The following is a 19,041-nucleotide window of genomic DNA, read 5'->3' on the forward strand; positions in this document are numbered from 1 at the left end:
ATGTAACTAAACAGTGGAAACCCCCCCAATTCTAGCTCCAACCCTAACCCCAACTCACCCTTAACCCTAATCCCAACCCGATCCATAATCCTAATCACTAACCCTAACGATAATCACAACCCTTACGCCAAAACAACCCTAATGTCAACCCTAACCATAACCCTAACCAAAACCCTAAATCCAACACACCCCTAATCCTAATCTCAACCCTAACCTCAAACCTAACCTCAAACCTAACCCTAATCCCAAGCGTAACCCTAATGCCAACCCTAACCCTAATACCAACCCTAATCCTAACCCTAATCCAAACTCTAACCCTAACTTTAGCCCCAACCCTGTTATGTTTGCTAATGACAGGTGTTATGAAGGCAATCCAGAAACACAGTGTGCTTAGCGATCAGAGCGCACACAGTGATCTTACAAATACCCAAAAATACCAGAACGAGCTCTGAGACGTGGAAACTCTGTAGACTGCACACCTGATCCTATCCTAAACACAACTAAAAGCGGCTGTGGATTGCGCCTAACAACTACCTAGGCAACTCGGCACAGCCTAAGAAACTAGCTAGCCTGAAGATAGAAAAATAGGCCTGACTTGCCCCAGAGAAATTCCCCAAAGGAAAAGGCAGCACCCCACATATAATGACTGTGAGTAAGATGAAAAGACAAAACGTAGGGATGAAATAGATTCAGCAAAGTGGGGCCCGATATTCTAGGACAGAGCGAGGACAGTAAAGCGAACTTTGCAGTCTACAAAAATCCCTAAAGCAAAACCACGCAAAGGGGGCAAAAAAAACCCACCGTGCCGAACTAACGGCACGGCGGTACACCCTTTGCGTCTCAGAGCTTCCAGCAAAACAAAAGACAAGCTGGACAGAAAAAAAGCAACAAAAAAGCAAAAAGCACTTAGCTATACAGAGCAGCAGGTCACAGGAACAATCAGGAGAAGCTCAGATCCAACACTGAAACATTGACAAGGAGCAAGGATAGCAGCATCAGGCGGAGTTAAGTAATGAAGCAGTTAACGAGCTCACCAGAACACCTGAGGGAGGAAGCTCAGAAGCTGCAGTACCACTTGTGACCACAGGAGTGAATTCAGCCACAGAATTCACAACAGTACCCCCCCCCTTGAGGAGGGGTCACCGAACCCTCACCAGAGCCCCCAGGCCGACCAGGATGAGTCGCATGAAAGGCACGAACAAGATCGGAAGCATGAACATCAGAGGCAAAAACCCAGGAATTATCTTCCTGAGCATAACCCTTCCATTTAACCAGATACTGGAGTTTCCGTCTAGAAACACGAGAATCCAAAATCTTCTCCACAATATACTCCAATTCCCCCTCCACCAAAACCGGGGCAGGAGGCTCAACAGATGGAACCATAGGTGCCACGTATCTCCGCAACAACGACCTATGGAATACATTATGTATGGAAAAGGAGTCTGGGAGGATCAAACGAAAAGACACAGGATTGAGAACCTCAGAAATCCTATACGGACCAATAAAACGAGGTTTAAATTTAGGAGAGGAAACCTTCATAGGAATATGACGAGAAGATAACCAAACCAGATCCCCAACACGAAGTCGGGGACCCACACGGCGTCTGCGATTAGCGAAAAGTTGAGCTTTCTCCTGGGACAAGATCAAATTGTCCACTACCTGAGTCCAGATCTGCTGCAACCTATCCACCACAGAATCCACACCAGGACAGTCCGAAGACTCAACCTGTCCTGAAGAGAAACGAGGATGGAACCCAGAATTGCAAAAAAATGGAGAAACCAAGGTAGCCGAGCTGGCCCGATTATTAAGGGCGAACTCAGCCAACGGCAAAAAGGACACCCAATCATCCTGGTCTGCAGAAACAAAACATTTCAGATATGTTTCCAAGGTCTGATTGGTTCGTTCGGTCTGGCCATTAGTCTGAGGATGGAAAGCCGAGGAAAAGGATAGGTCAATGCCCATCCTACCACAAAAGGCTCGCCAAAACCTTGAAACAAACTGGGAACCTCTGTCAGAAACAATATTCTCAGGAATGCCATGCAAACGAACCACATGCTGAAAGAACAAAGGTACCAAATCAGAGGAGGAAGGCAATTTAGCCAAGGGCACCAGATGGACCATTTTAGAAAAGCGATCACAGACCACCCAAATGACTGACATCTTTTGAGAAACGGGAAGGTCAGAAATGAAATCCATCGAAATATGTGTCCAAGGCCTCTTTGGGACCGGCAAGGGCAAAAGCAACCCACTGGCACGAGAACAGCAGGGCTTAGCCCTAGCACAAATCCCACAGGACTGCACAAAAGTACGTACATCCCGTGACAGAGATGGCCACCAGAAGGATCTAGCCACTAACTCTCTGGTACCAAAGATTCCAGGATGACCAGCCAACACCGAACAATGAAGTTCAGAGATAAGTTTATTAGTCCACCTATCAGGGACGAACAGTTTCTCTGCTGGACAACGATCAGGTTTATTCGCCTGAAATTTTTGCAGCACCCGCCGCAAATCAGGGGAGATGGCAGACACAATGACTCCTTCCTTGAGGATACCCGCTGGCTCAGATAAACCCGGAGAGTCGGGCACAAAACTCCTAGACAGAGCATCCGCCTTCACATTTTTAAAGCCCGGAAGGTACGAAATCACAAAGTCGAAGCGGGCAAAAAATAACGACCAACGGGCCTGTCTAGGATTCAAGCGCTTGGCAGACTCGAGATAAGTCAAGTTCTTATGATCAGTCAATACCACCACGCGATGCTTAGCTCCTTCAAGCCAATGACGCCACTCCTCGAATGCCCACTTCATGGCCAGCAACTCTCGATTGCCCACATCATAATTACGCTCAGCGGGCGAAAACTTCCTGGAAAAGAAAGAACATGGTTTCATCACTGAGCAATCAGAACCTCTCTGTGACAAAACCGCCCCTGCTCCAATCTCAGAAGCATCAACCTCGATCTGGAACGGAAGAGAAACATCTGGCTGACACAACACAGGGGCAGAACAAAAACGACGCTTCAACTCCTGAAAAGCTTCCACAGCAGCAGAAGACCAATTAACCAAATCAGCACCCTTCTTGGTCAAATCGGTCAATGGTTTGGCAATGCTAGAAAAATTACAGATGAAGCGACGATAAAAATTAGCAAAGCCCAGGAACTTTTGCAGACTTTTCAGAGATGTCGGCTGAATCCAATCCTGGATGGCTTGGACCTTAACTGGATCCATCTCAAAAGTAGAAGGGGTAAAGATGAACCCCAAAAATGAAACTTTCTGCACACCGAAGAGACACTTTGATCCCTTCACAAACAAAGAGTTAGCACGCAGGACCTGAAAAACCATTCTGACCTGCTTCACATGAGACTCCCAATCATCTGAGAAGATCAAAATGTCATCCAAGTAAACAATCAGGAATTTATCCAGATACTCACGGAAGATGTCATGCATAGAAGACTGAAACACAGATGGAGCATTGGCAAGTCCGAACGGCATCACTAGATACTCAAAATGACCCTCTGGCGTATTGAATGCAGTTTTCCATTCATCTCCTTGCCTGATTCTCACCAGATTATACGCACCACGAAGATCTATCTTAGTGAACCAACTAGCCCCCTTAATCCGAGCAAACAAGTCAGATAACAATGGCAAGGGATACTGAAATGTAACAGTGATCTTATTAAGAAGGCGGTAATCAATACACGGTCTCAGCGAACCATCCTTCTTGGCTACAAAGAAGAACCCTGCTCCCAGTGGTGATGACGATGGGCGAATATGTCCCTTCTCCAGGGATTCCTTCACATAACTGCGCATAGCGGCGTGTTCGGGCACGGATAAATTAAATAATCGACCTTTAGGGAATTTACTACCAGGAATCAAATTGATAGCACAATCACAATCCCTATGCGGAGGTAGAGCATCGGACTTGGGCTCTTCAAATACATCCTGATAATCAGACAAGAACTCTGGGACCTCAGAAGGGGTGGATGACGAAATCGACAAAAATGGAACATCACCATGTACCCCCTGACAACCCCAGCTGGATACCGACATGGAATTCCAATCCAATACTGGATTATGGGTTTGTAGCCATGGCAACCCCAACACGACCACATCATGCAGATTATGCAACACCAGAAAGCGAATAACTTCCTGATGTGCAGGAGCCATGCACATGGTCAGCTGGGCCCAGTATTGAGGTTTATTCTTGGCCAAAGGTGTAGCATCAATTCCTCTCAATGGAATAGGACACCGCAAAGGCTCCAAGAAAAACCCACAACGTTTAGCATAATCCAAATCCATCAGATTCAGGGCAGCGCCCGAATCCACAAACGCCATGACAGAAAACGACGACAAAGAGCATATCAAGGTAATGGACAGAAGGAATTTGGACTGTACAGTACCAATGACGGCAGACCTAGCGGACCGCTTAGTGCGCTTAGGACAATCAGAAATAGCATGAGTGGAATCACCACAGTAGAAACACAGACCATTCAGACGTCTGTATTCCTGCCGTTCAACTCTAGTCATAGTCCTATCGCACTGCATAGGCTCAGGTTTAACCTCAGGCAGTACCGCCAAATGGTGCACAGATTTACGCTCGCGCAAGCGTCGACCGATCTGAATGGCCAAAGACAAAGACTCATTCAAACCAGCAGGCATAGGAAATCCCATCATGACATCCTTAAGAGCCTCAGAGAGACCCTTTCTGAACAAAGCTGCCAGCGCAGATTCATTCCACTGAGTGAGTACTGACCATTTCCTAAATTTCTGACAATATACTTCTATATCATCCTGACCCTGGCACAAAGCCAGCAAATTTTTCTCAGCCTGATCCACTGAATTAGGCTCATCGTACAGCAATCCGAGCGCCAGGAAAAACGCATCGACACTACTCAATGCAGGGTCTCCTGGCGCAAGAGAAAATGCCCAGTCTTGAGGGTTGCCGCGCAAAAAAGAAACAATAATCAAAACCTGTTGAATAGGATTACCAGAAGAATGAGGTTTCAAGGCCAGAAATAGCTTACAATTATTTTTGAAACTTAGAAACTTAGTTCTATCTCCAAAAAACAAATCAGGAATAGGAATTCTTGGTTCTAACATAGATTTCTGATCAATAGTATCTTGAATTTTTTGTACATTTATAACGAGATTATCCATTGAAGAGCACAGACCCTGAATATCCATGTCCACACCTGTGTCCAGAATCACCCAAATGTCTAGGGGAAAAAAAAAAAAAGTGAACACAGAGCAGAAAAAAAAAAAAAAAAAAAATGATGTCAGAACTTTTTCTTTCCCTCTATTGAGAATCATTAGTTAGGCTCCTTGTACTGTTATGTTTGCTAATGACAGGTGTTATGAAGGCAATCCAGAAACACAGTGTGCTTAGCGATCAGAGCGCACACAGTGATCTTACAAATACCCAAAAATACCAGAACGAGCTCTGAGACGTGGAAACTCTGTAGACTGCACACCTGATCCTATCCTAAACACAACTAAAAGCGGCTGTGGATTGCGCCTAACAACTACCTAGGCAACTCGGCACAGCCTAAGAAACTAGCTAGCCTGAAGATAGAAAAATAGGCCTGACTTGCCCCAGAGAAATTCCCCAAAGGAAAAGGCAGCCCCCCACATATAATGACTGTGAGTAAGATGAAAAGACAAAACGTAGGGATGAAATAGATTCAGCAAAGTGGGGCCCGATATTCTAGGACAGAGCGAGGACAGTAAAGCGAACTTTGCAGTCTACAAAAATCCCTAAAGCAAAACCACGCAAAGGGGGCAAAAAAAACCCACCGTGCCGAACTAACGGCACGGCGGTACACCCTTTGCGTCTCAGAGCTTCCAGCAAAACAAAAGACAAGCTGGACAGAAAAAAAGCAACAAAAAAGCAAAAAGCACTTAGCTATACAGAGCAGCAGGTCACAGGAACAATCAGGAGAAGCTCAGATCCAACACTGAAACATTGACAAGGAGCAAGGATAGCAGCATCAGGCGGAGTTAAGTAATGAAGCAGTTAACGAGCTCACCAGAACACCTGAGGGAGGAAGCTCAGAAGCTGCAGTACCACTTGTGACCACAGGAGTGAATTCAGCCACAGAATTCACAACACAACCCTAACCCTAAGGCTACTTTCACACTTGCGTCGTTTGGCATCTGTCGCAATCCGTTGTTTTGGACAAAAAACGGATCCTGCAAACGTGCCCGCAGGATGTGTTTTTTGCCCATAGACTTGTATTGCCGACGGATCGTGACGGATGGCCACACATCGCGTCCGTCGTGCACTGGATCAGTTGTGTTTTGGTGTACCGTCAACACAAAAAACATTCAATGTAACGTTTTTTGTACGTCGCGTCCATTTCTGACCGCGCATGCGTGGCCGTAACTCCGCCCCCTCCTCCCCAGGACATAGATTGGGCAGCGGATGCGTTGAAAAACTACATCCGCTGCCCATGTTGTGCACAATTTTCACAACGTGCGTCGGTAGGTCGGGCCGACGCATTGCGACGGCCCCGTACCGACGTAAGTGTGAAAGAACCCTAACCCTAAATTTAGCCCCAACCCTAACCCTAAATTTAGCCCCAACCCTAAATTTAGCCCCAACCCTAACCCTAAATTTAGCCCCAACCCTAAATTTAGCCCCAACCCTAACCCTAAATTTAGCCCCAACCCTAACCCTAAATTTAGCCTCAACCCTAACCCTAAATTTAGCCCCAGCCCTAACCCTAACTTTAGCCCCGACTGCTCTTCTCCTGCCGGCCGGCAGATGGCGACAGATGGTGGGCGCACTGCGCATGCGCCCACCATTTTCTTTTGCCAAGAAGACCAGGAAGAGCAGCAGGAGGACCCAGGGACACTGGTGAGTATAATAGGGTCCCCAAATCCCCCTATTTCTCTGTCCTCTGATGTGCGATCACACCAGAGGACAGAGAATTACACTTTGCTTTTTTTTTTTTTTGCGGTCGCCGGTAAACAGTTAATGACCGGCGATCGTAAAACCGACCCCGATCATGTTCTTTGGGGTCTCTGCTACCCCCGGCAGCCGAGACCCCAAAGATTCTCCCGATGCCGGCCGGCGGGCGCACTGCGCATGCGCCCGCCATTTTGAAGATGGCGGCGCCCATCGGGAGCCACGAGGAGCACCGGGGGAGACAGGTAAGTATTGGGGGGCTACCTTGGACCCCATTTCTCTGTCCTCTGATGTGCGATCACATCGGAGGACAGAGAAATTAAAAAGAAATCACTTTTTTTGTTTTGTTTTTTTTGCGATCGCCGGTAAACGGTTAATTACCGGCGATCGCAAATGCGGGGTCGGTAAAAAACCCCCCGAATCATGTTCTCTGGGGTCTCGGCTACCCCCGGCAGCTGAGACCCTGGAGAAAATCTGACTCTGGGGGGCGCTTTTTACTTTTTCCACAGCGCCGTTAATTAACGGCGCTGTGGTTTAAGTACCCTTAACGGCCGCCGTTAAAGGCATATCGGCGGTCGTTAAGGGGTTAAGACTCGAGTTGAAACGCATCAGATTTTTTACCATTTACTGGGGTATCCACTGCCTGTATATTTCTTTTGTTAAAAACATATAAGGACTAATTTTTATACTTAGCTTCCTGCCTGAGATCGATGGAGATTACTGTGTATTTGGACATAGAGAATCTCTGGGTTATTGTCAAGAGGAAGATGGGAGACACCAGACCCAATAATGCAGATGAGCTGAAGGCCGCTATCAAAGCAACCTGGGCTTCCATAACACCTCAGCAGTGCCACAGACTGCCTCCATGCCAAGCCGGCATTGATGCAGTAATTGATGCAAAAGAACATTTTGGATTTTAAAATCAATTTTTTCAAGCTGGTGTTCTAAAGTATTCTAATTTACTGAGATAATGACTTTTGGGTTTTCATTGGCTGTAAGCAATAATAATCAACATTAACAGAAACACTTGAAATATATCACTGTTTGTAATAACTATCTAATATACGGGTTTCACTTTTTTTTTTATTGAAGAACTGAAGTAAATTAACTTTTTGATGATATTCTAATTTTGTGAGATGCACAGATCTTCCATTTAGCCTGTGTGTATTAGTTTCATATTAAATGGATTTTGATTCCTTTGGTGCTGGAGAGGATAAGGACCCTTTCCATGCTGGTTAGAAACATGTAGCTCCATTTCACACCTGTTCCTGACCTGGTCATTTCCACTACCTAGAAAATCTGGCCAGACCTTCTCCTCTTCGTCAGTGAAAGTTTTAGTTCCTAACTTTTGAGCTCCTGTGCTATGTTGTTGGAGATAGTTGTTACTGCTGGAGATTGTTGCATGCTGTTTTAGGTGTATGCTTTCCTCATGGTCCTATTCTCATTTGATTTGTACTTTCTTACCCTTCCCTATATACCTCTACACCTTTGGTGAGCGTTTTGTATGTAAGTTGCTTTTTGTTATCCCCTTTTGTTTTACATGTTTATACACTAGCCTTTCTGTCCCAGGCCTTCTGGGGGAAGGAGAGGTGACAGCTTAGGGTATAACAGGAGAACAGTAAGACTGGTGGCCCAAACCACCTCACCTTTAGGGGCACCTTTGGGAGCAGGGATACGTACAATCACAGTGTGACAGGCACCCTTGTAGATTTGTGTGCTCAGTTAACTTTGACCAACGTTTCAGAAATTAACCTGTTAGGGTTATGGCTTGTTCACCATCATCATTTGTAAAAAACCAGGGGATGCACATTTTCTAGCTTGATACAAACTCAGTTTCCTCTAACCTCATGCCAAAAAACAGCAGGCATGGGTTCTTCTAAGCAGCTGCCTAGCACTCTGAAAATGGTAGCGGCCCACAAAGCAGAAGAGGGCCGTAAAAAGAGAGCAATGAGGTTTCAAGTTGGCAGTTAACAGGACCAGTGTAAGTAAAGATAAGGTCTGGAAGACCAAGCAAAATTTCAGTGAGAATTGCTAGAGAGGCAAATCAGAACCCCCGTTTGACCTTCAGAAAGATTTAACATACTCTGGAGTTGTGGTACATTGTTCTACAGCTCAGAGACACCTGCACCAAAGTGGACATCTTTAAAGAGTCATCAATAAAAAAATAAAAAAAAACTCTCCTTGCGTCCTCACCATAAAATTCAGCATCAGAAGTATGCAAAAGAATATCTAAACAAGTCTGATGCATTTTGGAAACAAGTCCTGTAGACCGGTGAGGTTAAATATATAGATTTTGCCTAAAATACAAAGAGAGTGTCATCTTGGCCTTTTAGGGATCATTTCATCTTGCTTAACTGTTCACAACAACAGTAATTTTGTCCAGGGGTGCCCAAACTTTTACATGTCACTATAAAAGTTAGTAAGGCGATAACGATAAGAATATTAGGCAAGATATACATTTTCTTATATTGTCCAGGATTTGCTCAATATTTGATAAAGAAAGCAAGGTTACCAATCTCTGAGATTATACAGCCAAGTCTTACTTTTTGTTCTTTCCGTTCCTCAGCCATGTGACATTTCTCCAATCCCCACGCTCTCATGAAATCCCGTAGGTAGCCAAACAATGTCACAACTCCATAACCGAAGTAGGTCAGTACTGCAACATAGAGGGGAGCTTCTTCAAAGGACTCTTTGAACTCCTTCTTATAAAGTTTTCCATTTGCAATTCCATTCTGTAGAAAAATGAAAATGTACTTAAAACATCTGGAATAAATGCATTGTGGAAGAGTTGTCCAATAGAAACCATAAGATTATGTATTAAAAGATTTTTACCAAGTTTTAGATATTAATAGGCACTGCCAAAGATAGCCAAATGTTACTTGGCTATCTGCAGCAGTTTTGTAAAGAATAAATAGAGCGGAGGTGCACAAACTCAATCTCTGCTCCATTCAGATGGGGAGACGTGTCCTCAGAAGTGCTGAGGTCCCAGCAGATAGACACTCAGCATAGCTAGGGTTTTGATTCGGGGGGTAGGGGGTTGGGGGGGGCGAAAATTCTCAGTGGGCCCCTAACCAGGTAACCTTGATTACAACTGGGTGACGCACCCTAATAGTGGAGGGGAATCTCTGCAGATGACCGCACTGAAAATAATCTGTATATAAAAGGGCAATATTGATATTACCGCCATATGGTCAGTGGTAGATACCAGTCCTACAGAACATACAAGAGATCACAGTACAGTTATAGATGGTGACTAACTGCGGACGTTCTTTCTGATGGAGTTGTTCACTTTTCACTTCTTTTCCATCTGGCCCAGACCGAGATGGCAACTTCTTCCAGCAATGACTCGGCGGCAGAGATTACAACGAAGACATTTTACATCTCATTTTCAGCACTGTCCCCAATGGGACTAATCCTAACCTGCACAAACTCCTCATCCTGCTGATACCCCAATACTGAGCCGCTGCTGCCGTATGTGTCACTATTACTGCACCTGCTGTGTGGTTCTCTGTACCCTCTAAATTCTAAAGCAACTCTCTAGAATATAGCAATGCTGGGTGAAAGTTCCCTAGAAAATAGTGCCCACATTTTGTCCCCTAAGAAGTAATATTGCCCTGTGTGTGCCCCTTTGACAGTCACAGTAACCCGAGTTCCCATATAATAATAAATGGCAACTTTACAATTAAAAATGACCCGAGTCTCCCCCCTGTATAGCTCCCCTATACACAGTATGATGTTCTGTTGTTATACACAGTATAATGCCCCCTCACTGTATATACACTGACCCCTTAATATGCCCCAAACTATTTAATGGCTCCGTCACTGTATGATGGCACCCTAGATAGCCTCCACGTAGCAAAATACACCAAATAGTCCTCAATATAGTATAATGCACTCCCCATAGGCAGACTCTATATTGTATAATACATTTCCCGTAGGTCTCCATATAGTATAATGCACTCCCCATAGGCCTCCATAAAGTATAACGCACTCCCCATAGATCTCCATATAGTATACTGCTCTCCCCATAGGCAGAGTCTATAATATAATGCACTCTCCATAGGCAGAGTCTATAGTAAAATGAACCCCCCATAGGCAGCCTCTATAGCATAATGCACCCCCATAGACAGCCACTGTATTATATTGCACCCCCATAGGCCGCATCTGCACTATAATGCACCCCTATAGGCAGCCTCTGTACTATAATGCACCCCATAGGCAGCCTCTGTACTATAATGCACCCCATAGGCAGCCTCTGTACTATAATGCACACCATAGGCAGCCTCTGTACTATAATGCACCCCAATAAGCAGCCTCTATATTATAATGGAGCCCCATTAAAAAAATAAATACTTACATCTCTTCCTCCTAGTTCCTGCGCTGCTCCGAGCTCCCGCTCATCTCCAGACCATGGGCGCCGAGTGATGACGTCATCGCGCCCTCTGTCCGTGTCGGCATCGGTCCATCAGATGCTGACGCGGATGATGGGAGAGGGAGCATAACGCTATGCGTTATATAAAAGCCTGTGTGAATGTGAAAAAAAAAAACAACAAAAAAAACCTGTGCCATCTTCCATAGAATAGAATATTACATCGGTATTATAGAATTGTAGGGACCTGGGGTGGCATATACTGAGTAATTGAGTACCTAGCGAGCCAAAGGCATTGTGGGCTAAAGAACATGCTGCCGCACATGCAGAGATTTCCATGCAAAAGACCCTTAAAAAAAAAAAAAAAAAATTGTTGCCATTTTTTTTTTGTTTAAATAACTTTTTTCTTCCTTGCCGCTGGCATTTTCTTTTAAATTCCATGTATTAAATGGTGAGTGGCTTCCAATTGGAAGTCTCTAGAAGAATGATCAGGTCACTTCTTTTAATCACGTCTTCGCTTTAGAAGCCTGGAAAGGTTAAAAATAAATAAATCAAACAGCCTGAACATATGCACAACTTGTTTTTACATTGCTGTGCATATTTCAATCATGGGCCAGCATTTCCCTAAGTACAATGTGCACATTCATGCTATGGCAACTAACAGACTAAACCTAAAATGAAAACAAATACGGTAGATATCCTGGAGCAAGTAAATAAAATACACGTAAAAACACACACCTTGTCACAGTGAGATATCTTTGACATGCTTCTGATCAAAATGGTGTAAGTAAGTATGCTATGTTTTTTACATGTATTACCATTATTTATTTACTGCAGGATATATATTGTTTTTAAAATTTGTTTGTTAATGGCCATAGTATGAATGTGCATCTACAAATTGCACTTACACTAACAGGCATAGCCGGCCTTCGTTATGTGCGACTAGTGCGGTGGGCACAGGGCGCCAGCTGGTAAACACCAAAGGGGGCGCTGCAGGGAGACAGCAATTCATTTTCATTGGCTGCTCCCGATCTGCACAGGCTCCAGCAGGAAGACAGCAGGGGTCACCCTCCTCTCCCTCAGTGTTCTGTGTCCTGTCTTCTCCCAGCTTCACCAGAGAGGGGAAAAGGTGCCTGCAGGGCTTCAGCCAGAAGATTTGCTGGCAGACTCCATAGGGGGGTATAATATACTGTGTGTGATATCTGCATTATTTGCTGTCTATATGTGTTATGTATAATATATGTGACTGTCCTGTATAGTGTGCAATATCTGTCTAGAAAGGCCGTACTGGGCCCCTGGCCCTTGGGGGAGGCCGCCATGACAGGGTGACGTGGGACAAAAGGGAGCTCATAGGAAGCTGGGGGGTTATAGGGTTAACAGGAGATAAGGGGAGGGACGGAGTTTTTTGAATTTGAAAAGGAAGGAGGGTTCAGGGATGGGGCAGGGGGGGGCTGTATAAAAGGGGGTGGCCACGTGGAGGGGGCAACCATTTGGGTACTCACCAGCCACAGAAGAGAAGCTCCGTTGTACCCAAAGCGATGGATGTTGAGGCCTTGCTTCAGCAGCTCCGGGTGGAAGCAGCCGCCCAAGGAACAGACTGGCTTCAGTGAATAGCCTGCTTCAGGGGTCGGTAGCCGGAGCCTCCATCGCCCCTCCATCAGGACTCCGGCCGCGGAGGTCCCGGCCTCCGGCGCGCCTTAGCCCTGAGGCTACCCCCCGGGTCCGGCGCCGCATAAGGAGCCCCTCTAGGGACCCTCCAGCCAGGGCCGGTGGACGCGTTCCCCCTGCTCCCCGCCCGCAGGCTGGGAGGAATCCATCTCTCCGGCGGGACCTGCAACAGGGGCCGGGTTCCCCCCCCCCCCCCCGCGGCACAGAGACGGCGGAATTCCGGACCGGGAGCGGCGGGTGTCGGCGTCCCTGCTGGCCCCGCTCGGCGTGTAGGAGCGCGAGGAGCCAGGGGGCGGGCCCCTGTGAGGCGACAACCTAGCGGCCGGCAGCCGGCCGGCCTGTCTTCAGTCACGCCGGATGGAGCGGCGCTTCGTTCTTCAGCCCAGGAGGCGGCTTCGTTTGGCAGCGGGCAGCGTCCGGCTGCCTCGGTCGGCAGCGCTGCAGCGTCGCCACTCACCCAGGACTCTTCCCAAGATGGCGCCGCTGCAGGGAGTCTGGCGCCGCATGGAGGTGGTCTCCGGCAAGATGGCGCCGGAGCTGGGAGCCCAGCGCCTGCGCACCAGCGCCGAGGACCTTATCAAGATGGCGGCGCCCTGTGGAGACCTCCCCAAGATGGCGGCGCCCTGCAGATCACGGCAGCAGCTCCGAGGGGCCCTGCGATTCTTGCCGGTTCGCCTGCTTCTGGCGGTGGGCAGCCGGTGAGGCAGGTTGACCCGGGAGCTGCGGATCCACCAGCACACGGAGCCAGCATGGGACCAGCGCTCCTTCATCAGGACCCAGGACCTTCGGCTGCTGGGTTCACAGCGCCCAGGCAGCCAGGTGAGAGCCAGCATTTTTGTAATTTTAACCCCTCCGTAGCTTCCAGTGAGAGTAGGGAACGGGAGTTAATTACGGGGGAGGCTAGCGGGGGGATGGGACTAATATTACATGGCCTTAGAGACCTAGCAAGATTATGGTACGGGGGCCCTCAAGGGGGGGGGGGGGGGGTCACCTTCAGCGGCGTGGTTAGGAATCGCTGAAGGGCCAGCGGGGATAAGCGGGTTAACAAGGGCTGAGGTGGCGTCGCAGGGTGAGGGCCAGGGAACATCGTTTTCAGCTGCGTCAGGCGGCAGTGAAGTACGAAGGGGGTCGGGGTCAGCCGACGCGGGAGGTCAGAATGAGGGGGCTAGCAAAGATAGGGAGAATGAAGACACTGTGCGTCTGGATGATTCCGCTAGGAGCGAAGTTTACGTATGTTTTGAGGGACCGCTGGGGTCACATTTGAGGGAGGAGGTGAAGGAAAAGATCTGGAAGGGGGATTACGTAGAAATTTTTTCGTTATTACCGTTGGAAAGATTTAATCTGGATAGGTTAAGAAGAGATGATTCCAAAAAAGATGACGAGGAGAGGAGGAGGTACCGTCTGATCCCTCGTTCGTTTTCTAATTGGTTGCAGGCGTTTGCTATATTAGCGAGTGTGATAGGCGAAAAGGCACCCGAAAATTGTTCGGGACTTTTTTGCTATATGGATGCAATTGGGGAGGCTTACAGGGTATATGGCGGATTAGGATGGTTAAGGTACGACGAGCAATTCAGGCAGCGCAAAGCGGTACGACCAAGTATGCGTTGGGATCATAAGGATATAGCGTTGTGGATGAGAGTTACGGCACCGGTTAGAGCGAATCAGGGAACCCAGCCATTTCAAGGGGGCGCCGGGGGTTTGGGACAGTCAGGACACTCGGTCGCAATGCAGAAGGGACTGTGTTTCTCCTTTAATGAGGGGACATGTAGGTTCGGCAGCAAGTGTAAGTTCAAGCACGAATGCTCAAGTTGTGGGGGTACACACGGGGCGGCTAGATGTTTCAGAGGGGGAAAAACAAGAGGGGGAGACGGTGCTGAAAAAAGGGGAGACACCGGTGCGGCTGGACGCGATGGAAGCGTATCTAAATAGATACCCAGATGTAGCAGCAGCGACACTTTTAAGGGAAGGTTTTGGTCATGGTTTTAAAATTCCGTTTATTGAGCGTGATGTTTGTTTGTCAAGAAAGAATCTAAAATCGGCACTGCAGTTTCCTAGCGTTGTTTCTGAAAAATTAAAAAAAGGTTGATCTGGGTAGGATGGCCAGACCTTTTCCAACGGCTCCAATCAGTAATTTGAGGGTATCACCACTAGGGGTGGTTCCGAAGAAGGAGCCTAACAAGTTTAGGCTTATTCATCATTTATCCTTCCCAAAAGGTCTGTCAGTAAACGACGGTATTGATCCTCAACTGTGTGCAGTTTCTTACATGTCTTTCGATGCAGCAATGAATCTGGTACGGTTGTGTGGTAGGGGAGCTTTGTTGGCAAAAACGGATATCGAGGCGGCGTTTCGCCTGTTACCAGTGCACCCGGAGAGCATGCACCTGTTAGGCTGCTTTTGGGACGGAGGTTTTTTCATTGATCGTTGCCTTCCCATGGGCTGTTCGCTATCGTGCACCTATTTTGAAACGTTTAGTACATTCTTGGATTGGGTTGTTAAGGATGTATCTGGTTTAAATTCTTGTTTGCATTATCTTGACGATTTCTTGTTTGTAGGCCCGCCACAGTCTGCGGCTTGCTCGATTTTACTGCACACGATGGAGAGGGTAGCAAAATGTTTCGGAGTTCCGTTAGCGGCTGATAAAACTGTCGGCCCAGTGACGACACTAAGTTTTCTAGGCATAGAAATTGATACCGTGGCAATGGAATGTAGATTGCCTGATGACAAGTTGGTTGCTTTTCGAGAGGAAGTTAGAAAGGCAAGTACTCGGCGCAAGATAACGCTACACGATTTGCAATCGTTGCTGGGCAAGCTGAACTTTGCTTGCAGAATTATGCCGATGGGCCGCGCATTTTGTCGCCGTTTGTCTTTGGCGACGGTGGGAGTAAAGTCTCCCCTGCATTTCATCAGACTGACTAAGGAGTTGAAACAGGATTTGAAGGTGTGGGCTCTTTTCTTAGAGGAATACAATGGCAAATCCATTTGGATTCAAACAGTTGAAAACGCAGTGGATTTAGGTTTTAGTATTAACGTGATTGAAAAGCGTGGTTTCAGTTTGTTGTTTCGCGGGCAGGTGTTGGTGGCGGAGTGGCCACTCTATTGGCGCGAGCGAGGGTTGTTACAAAACCGGGTCCTACTACAGTTATTTCCTCGAGTAGTGGCGTTGTCAGTGTGGGGCGAGTCAGTGATGAATAAAAAGATCTGTTTTTCTTGCGAAAATGTGACTGTTGTGGAAGCCATCAATACGCTGTCTGCAGTGTCTCAAGAAACAGTTAGGGTACTGCAGCACCTGGTTTTCTTGGGGCTAAAGCTTAACTTATGGATTGTAGCAGATTGCAAGGCGAATGAGCCTACTAATGCTAATGATGTCCTTTTCCATTCACAGTGGCAGCAGTCTCAGGGGCTGAGGCCTTACTTGGACTCAGCGTGCCGGGAATGTCCAGCGGAGCTGTGGAACCTGCCTTTAGGGCCGTGAGGGAGCTATTTGCTAGATCACTGTCAGAAAGGTCTTGGCTGCAGTATGAGCAGGCCTGGAGTACGTGGGAAAGTTGGAAGGGGTCTTACGGGTCCGGTATGGACGACGAGAACAGGCTGTTGCTAGCAGGACATGTGTGGGAATCGGGTTGGTCGGTGTCCAAAGTGAGTAAGTTGCTAGCTGGTTTAGCATTCGATTTCAAGGCTAGAGGTTTACAGGATGAGACGAAATCATTTATGGTGAGGCAAGTGGTAAAGGGTTTGAAAAAAGGGCAGAAGTCGTTCGATGGCAGACGCCCGGTCTCTTTTGAGGTACTGTTAACGATCGGAAGGCAATTACACGTAGTTTGTTTTTCGGATTGGGAGATAATTTTATTCCAAGCGGCTTTTGCGTTGGCGTTTTTTGGGGCATTTCGCTTGGGAGAGTTGGTTAGCCCGTCGAGATGTAAGGCAGGGGGCTTACGGAGAGAGGATGTGGATGTTACCTCTGACAAGGTGGTGGTGTTTATTAGGTCGTCAAAAACGGACGTAACTGGAAAAGGGTGCAAGTTGGTGTTATTTTAAGTTCCCAATTGTCCATTGTGCCCGGTATCTTGCGTGGATAGGCTGATGAGAAGGGGGGGTGTATTATCTGACCCGTTGTTGGTTCACGCAGATGGTTCCTTCTTGTCGCGCTACCAATTTGTTTCAGTTTTTCGGAGGTGTTTGGTGACAGGGGGAATTTCGCCAGCAAAGTATAGCGGCCATTCATTCCGGATAGGGGCTGCAACGGAGGCAGCCAGGAGAGGGTTGGGGGATGAAGTGGTTAAAAGAATTGGGCGGTGGGAATCAGAAAGATTCCGGTCTTATGTTCGCCCGGACCTAGTTTAATTTTACATGGTCTCGTATTCGGTGGGTTTTCCTGAAATGATCAAGTGTTAATGTTTATTCTCTTACAGAACACGATAGGAGGCTGGTGTGGATAATGGGACACTCGTTCGTGTTCTGGGTGGCGGAGAGGGCAGCGGTTCGCCCGGATGGCCGCCAATTGGGTTTTTCGCGGGACGTCGCGACACTGAGATGGATCGGAAAAAGGGGGATGACGTGGAGTCAATTTTTGCCGGAATTTCATCGTTTCGTGCGTTGGGACCAGGTCCCACAAATTTTAGTTATCCACCTGGGGGGTAATGACTTGGGGAAGAGGCCGTGCAGGGAACTCATAAAAGACATTAAGTTTGACTTGTTGAGGTTATGGGCAATGTTTCCGAAGGTCTTGGCGGTTTGGTCAGACATCGTACCGCGGAAGGTTTGGCGGGGTGCTAGGTCACTAGAGGGGGTGAACAAGGCGAGGATTAAAGTGAACAAAGCTGTTTCGAGGTTCATGGCAAGGAACGGAGCGGTAGTGGTGCGTCACATAAATTTGGAGTCTGGTACGGGAGGTTATTGGAGGTTGGATGGGGTGCATTTGAATGCAGTAGGTACCGACATGTGGTGCTTAGCGATCCAAGAGGGCATCGAAACAGCTTTGAAGGTGTGGAGGGACATAAATGGCTAAGGGGTTAGTACATTTATGTTTGTGGCTGGGGTGGTGGTCCTCGAAGTTGGTGGAAGTGGAAAATGGCGGATTGGTGGGGGGGGGGGATCTCAATAGGTCCTGGACTCCCCGGGGTGATTTGTAATGGTAAAAGGGGTATAGATAATCCCGTGGAGGGGATTATTAGGGGACCCACAAACTGGTGTGCGGTTTTGGCCTGGCGGGTGGAGTTTGCCTCCGAGCTGGTGCTTAGCGGCTGGGGGTAAGGCGGTTATAAGGCCAAAATAGGTGGGACGGTTGGCTGGAAAATGTTAATACTGGTTTCGGGCTTCGAGGATCATCCACTTCCGGGGTTTTACGGTTATTTAAATTGTTGTATGTTAAATGTTAATAAACGGCTGCTGTGGCCAATTAATCCAACTTATTTGTCGTGTGTTTAATAGGGGGTATTCCTATGTCGCTGGAAAGGGGGAGGTGGCCGTTATCCCGGGGTGTTATAAGGTAAGGTAAATGGTTTTACATTAGAGCTCACAGGAGTCACGGATACCCGTTGTCATGCCTATTATCTATCTAGAATCTATCAATCTCTATTCCTTTACATAGTATCTATGTGTGTCATGTATAAGGTGTAATGCGCAAAGCAGTCATCAAAGCAAAAGATGGCTACTTTGAAGAACCTAGAATATAAGACATAACAAAAAAAGTGTGAAACAACTGAAATTAAGTATATAATTCCACATGTGTTAATTCAGAGTTTTGATACCTTCAGTGTGAATGTACAATTTTCATAGTCATGAAAATACAGAAAAACCTTTAAATGAGAAGGTGTGTCCAAACATTTCGTCTGTACTGTACATGGGTGAAAAGTCAGAGCTTGTGAGTGATGAGAGCCATTGCCATTTCCTCAGATTCTTGCTCTGCAGCTGCGGTCCTCTGATGTGTCGGTGTAACGTGTATCTGTGTATTTGTAATCCTGCGCGCTGACATGCCGAATCCCCAAGGTGCGTAAGGCCTCTTTCACACTTCAGTCTTTCGGCGTCAGTCAAAAACCGCCATTTTCGTCAAATGACGGATCCGCCATTTTTTTTTTTGGCGGATCCGCTATTTTCCCATTGACT

At 47.2% G+C, this 19,041-nt stretch overlaps 1 protein-coding gene across 3 annotated transcripts in view; it reads right to left on the reverse strand.

Moving 5' to 3' along the window:
- Positions 1-19,041, reverse strand: part of LOC138681344 (serine palmitoyltransferase 3-like) — a 171,645-nt gene that overhangs the window by 102,734 nt on the left and 49,870 nt on the right. For all 3 annotated transcript variants that reach the window (XM_069768777.1, XM_069768778.1, XM_069768779.1), the window contains exon 2: positions 9,445-9,633. In XM_069768777.1, the coding sequence (XP_069624878.1) occupies positions 9,445-9,633 (189 nt within the window). The remainder of the gene's footprint in view (positions 1-9,444; positions 9,634-19,041) is intronic.

This window comes from Ranitomeya imitator, chromosome 5 (genome assembly GCF_032444005.1).
Source record: "Ranitomeya imitator isolate aRanImi1 chromosome 5, aRanImi1.pri, whole genome shotgun sequence".
Taxonomy (NCBI): domain Eukaryota; kingdom Metazoa; phylum Chordata; class Amphibia; order Anura; family Dendrobatidae; genus Ranitomeya; species Ranitomeya imitator.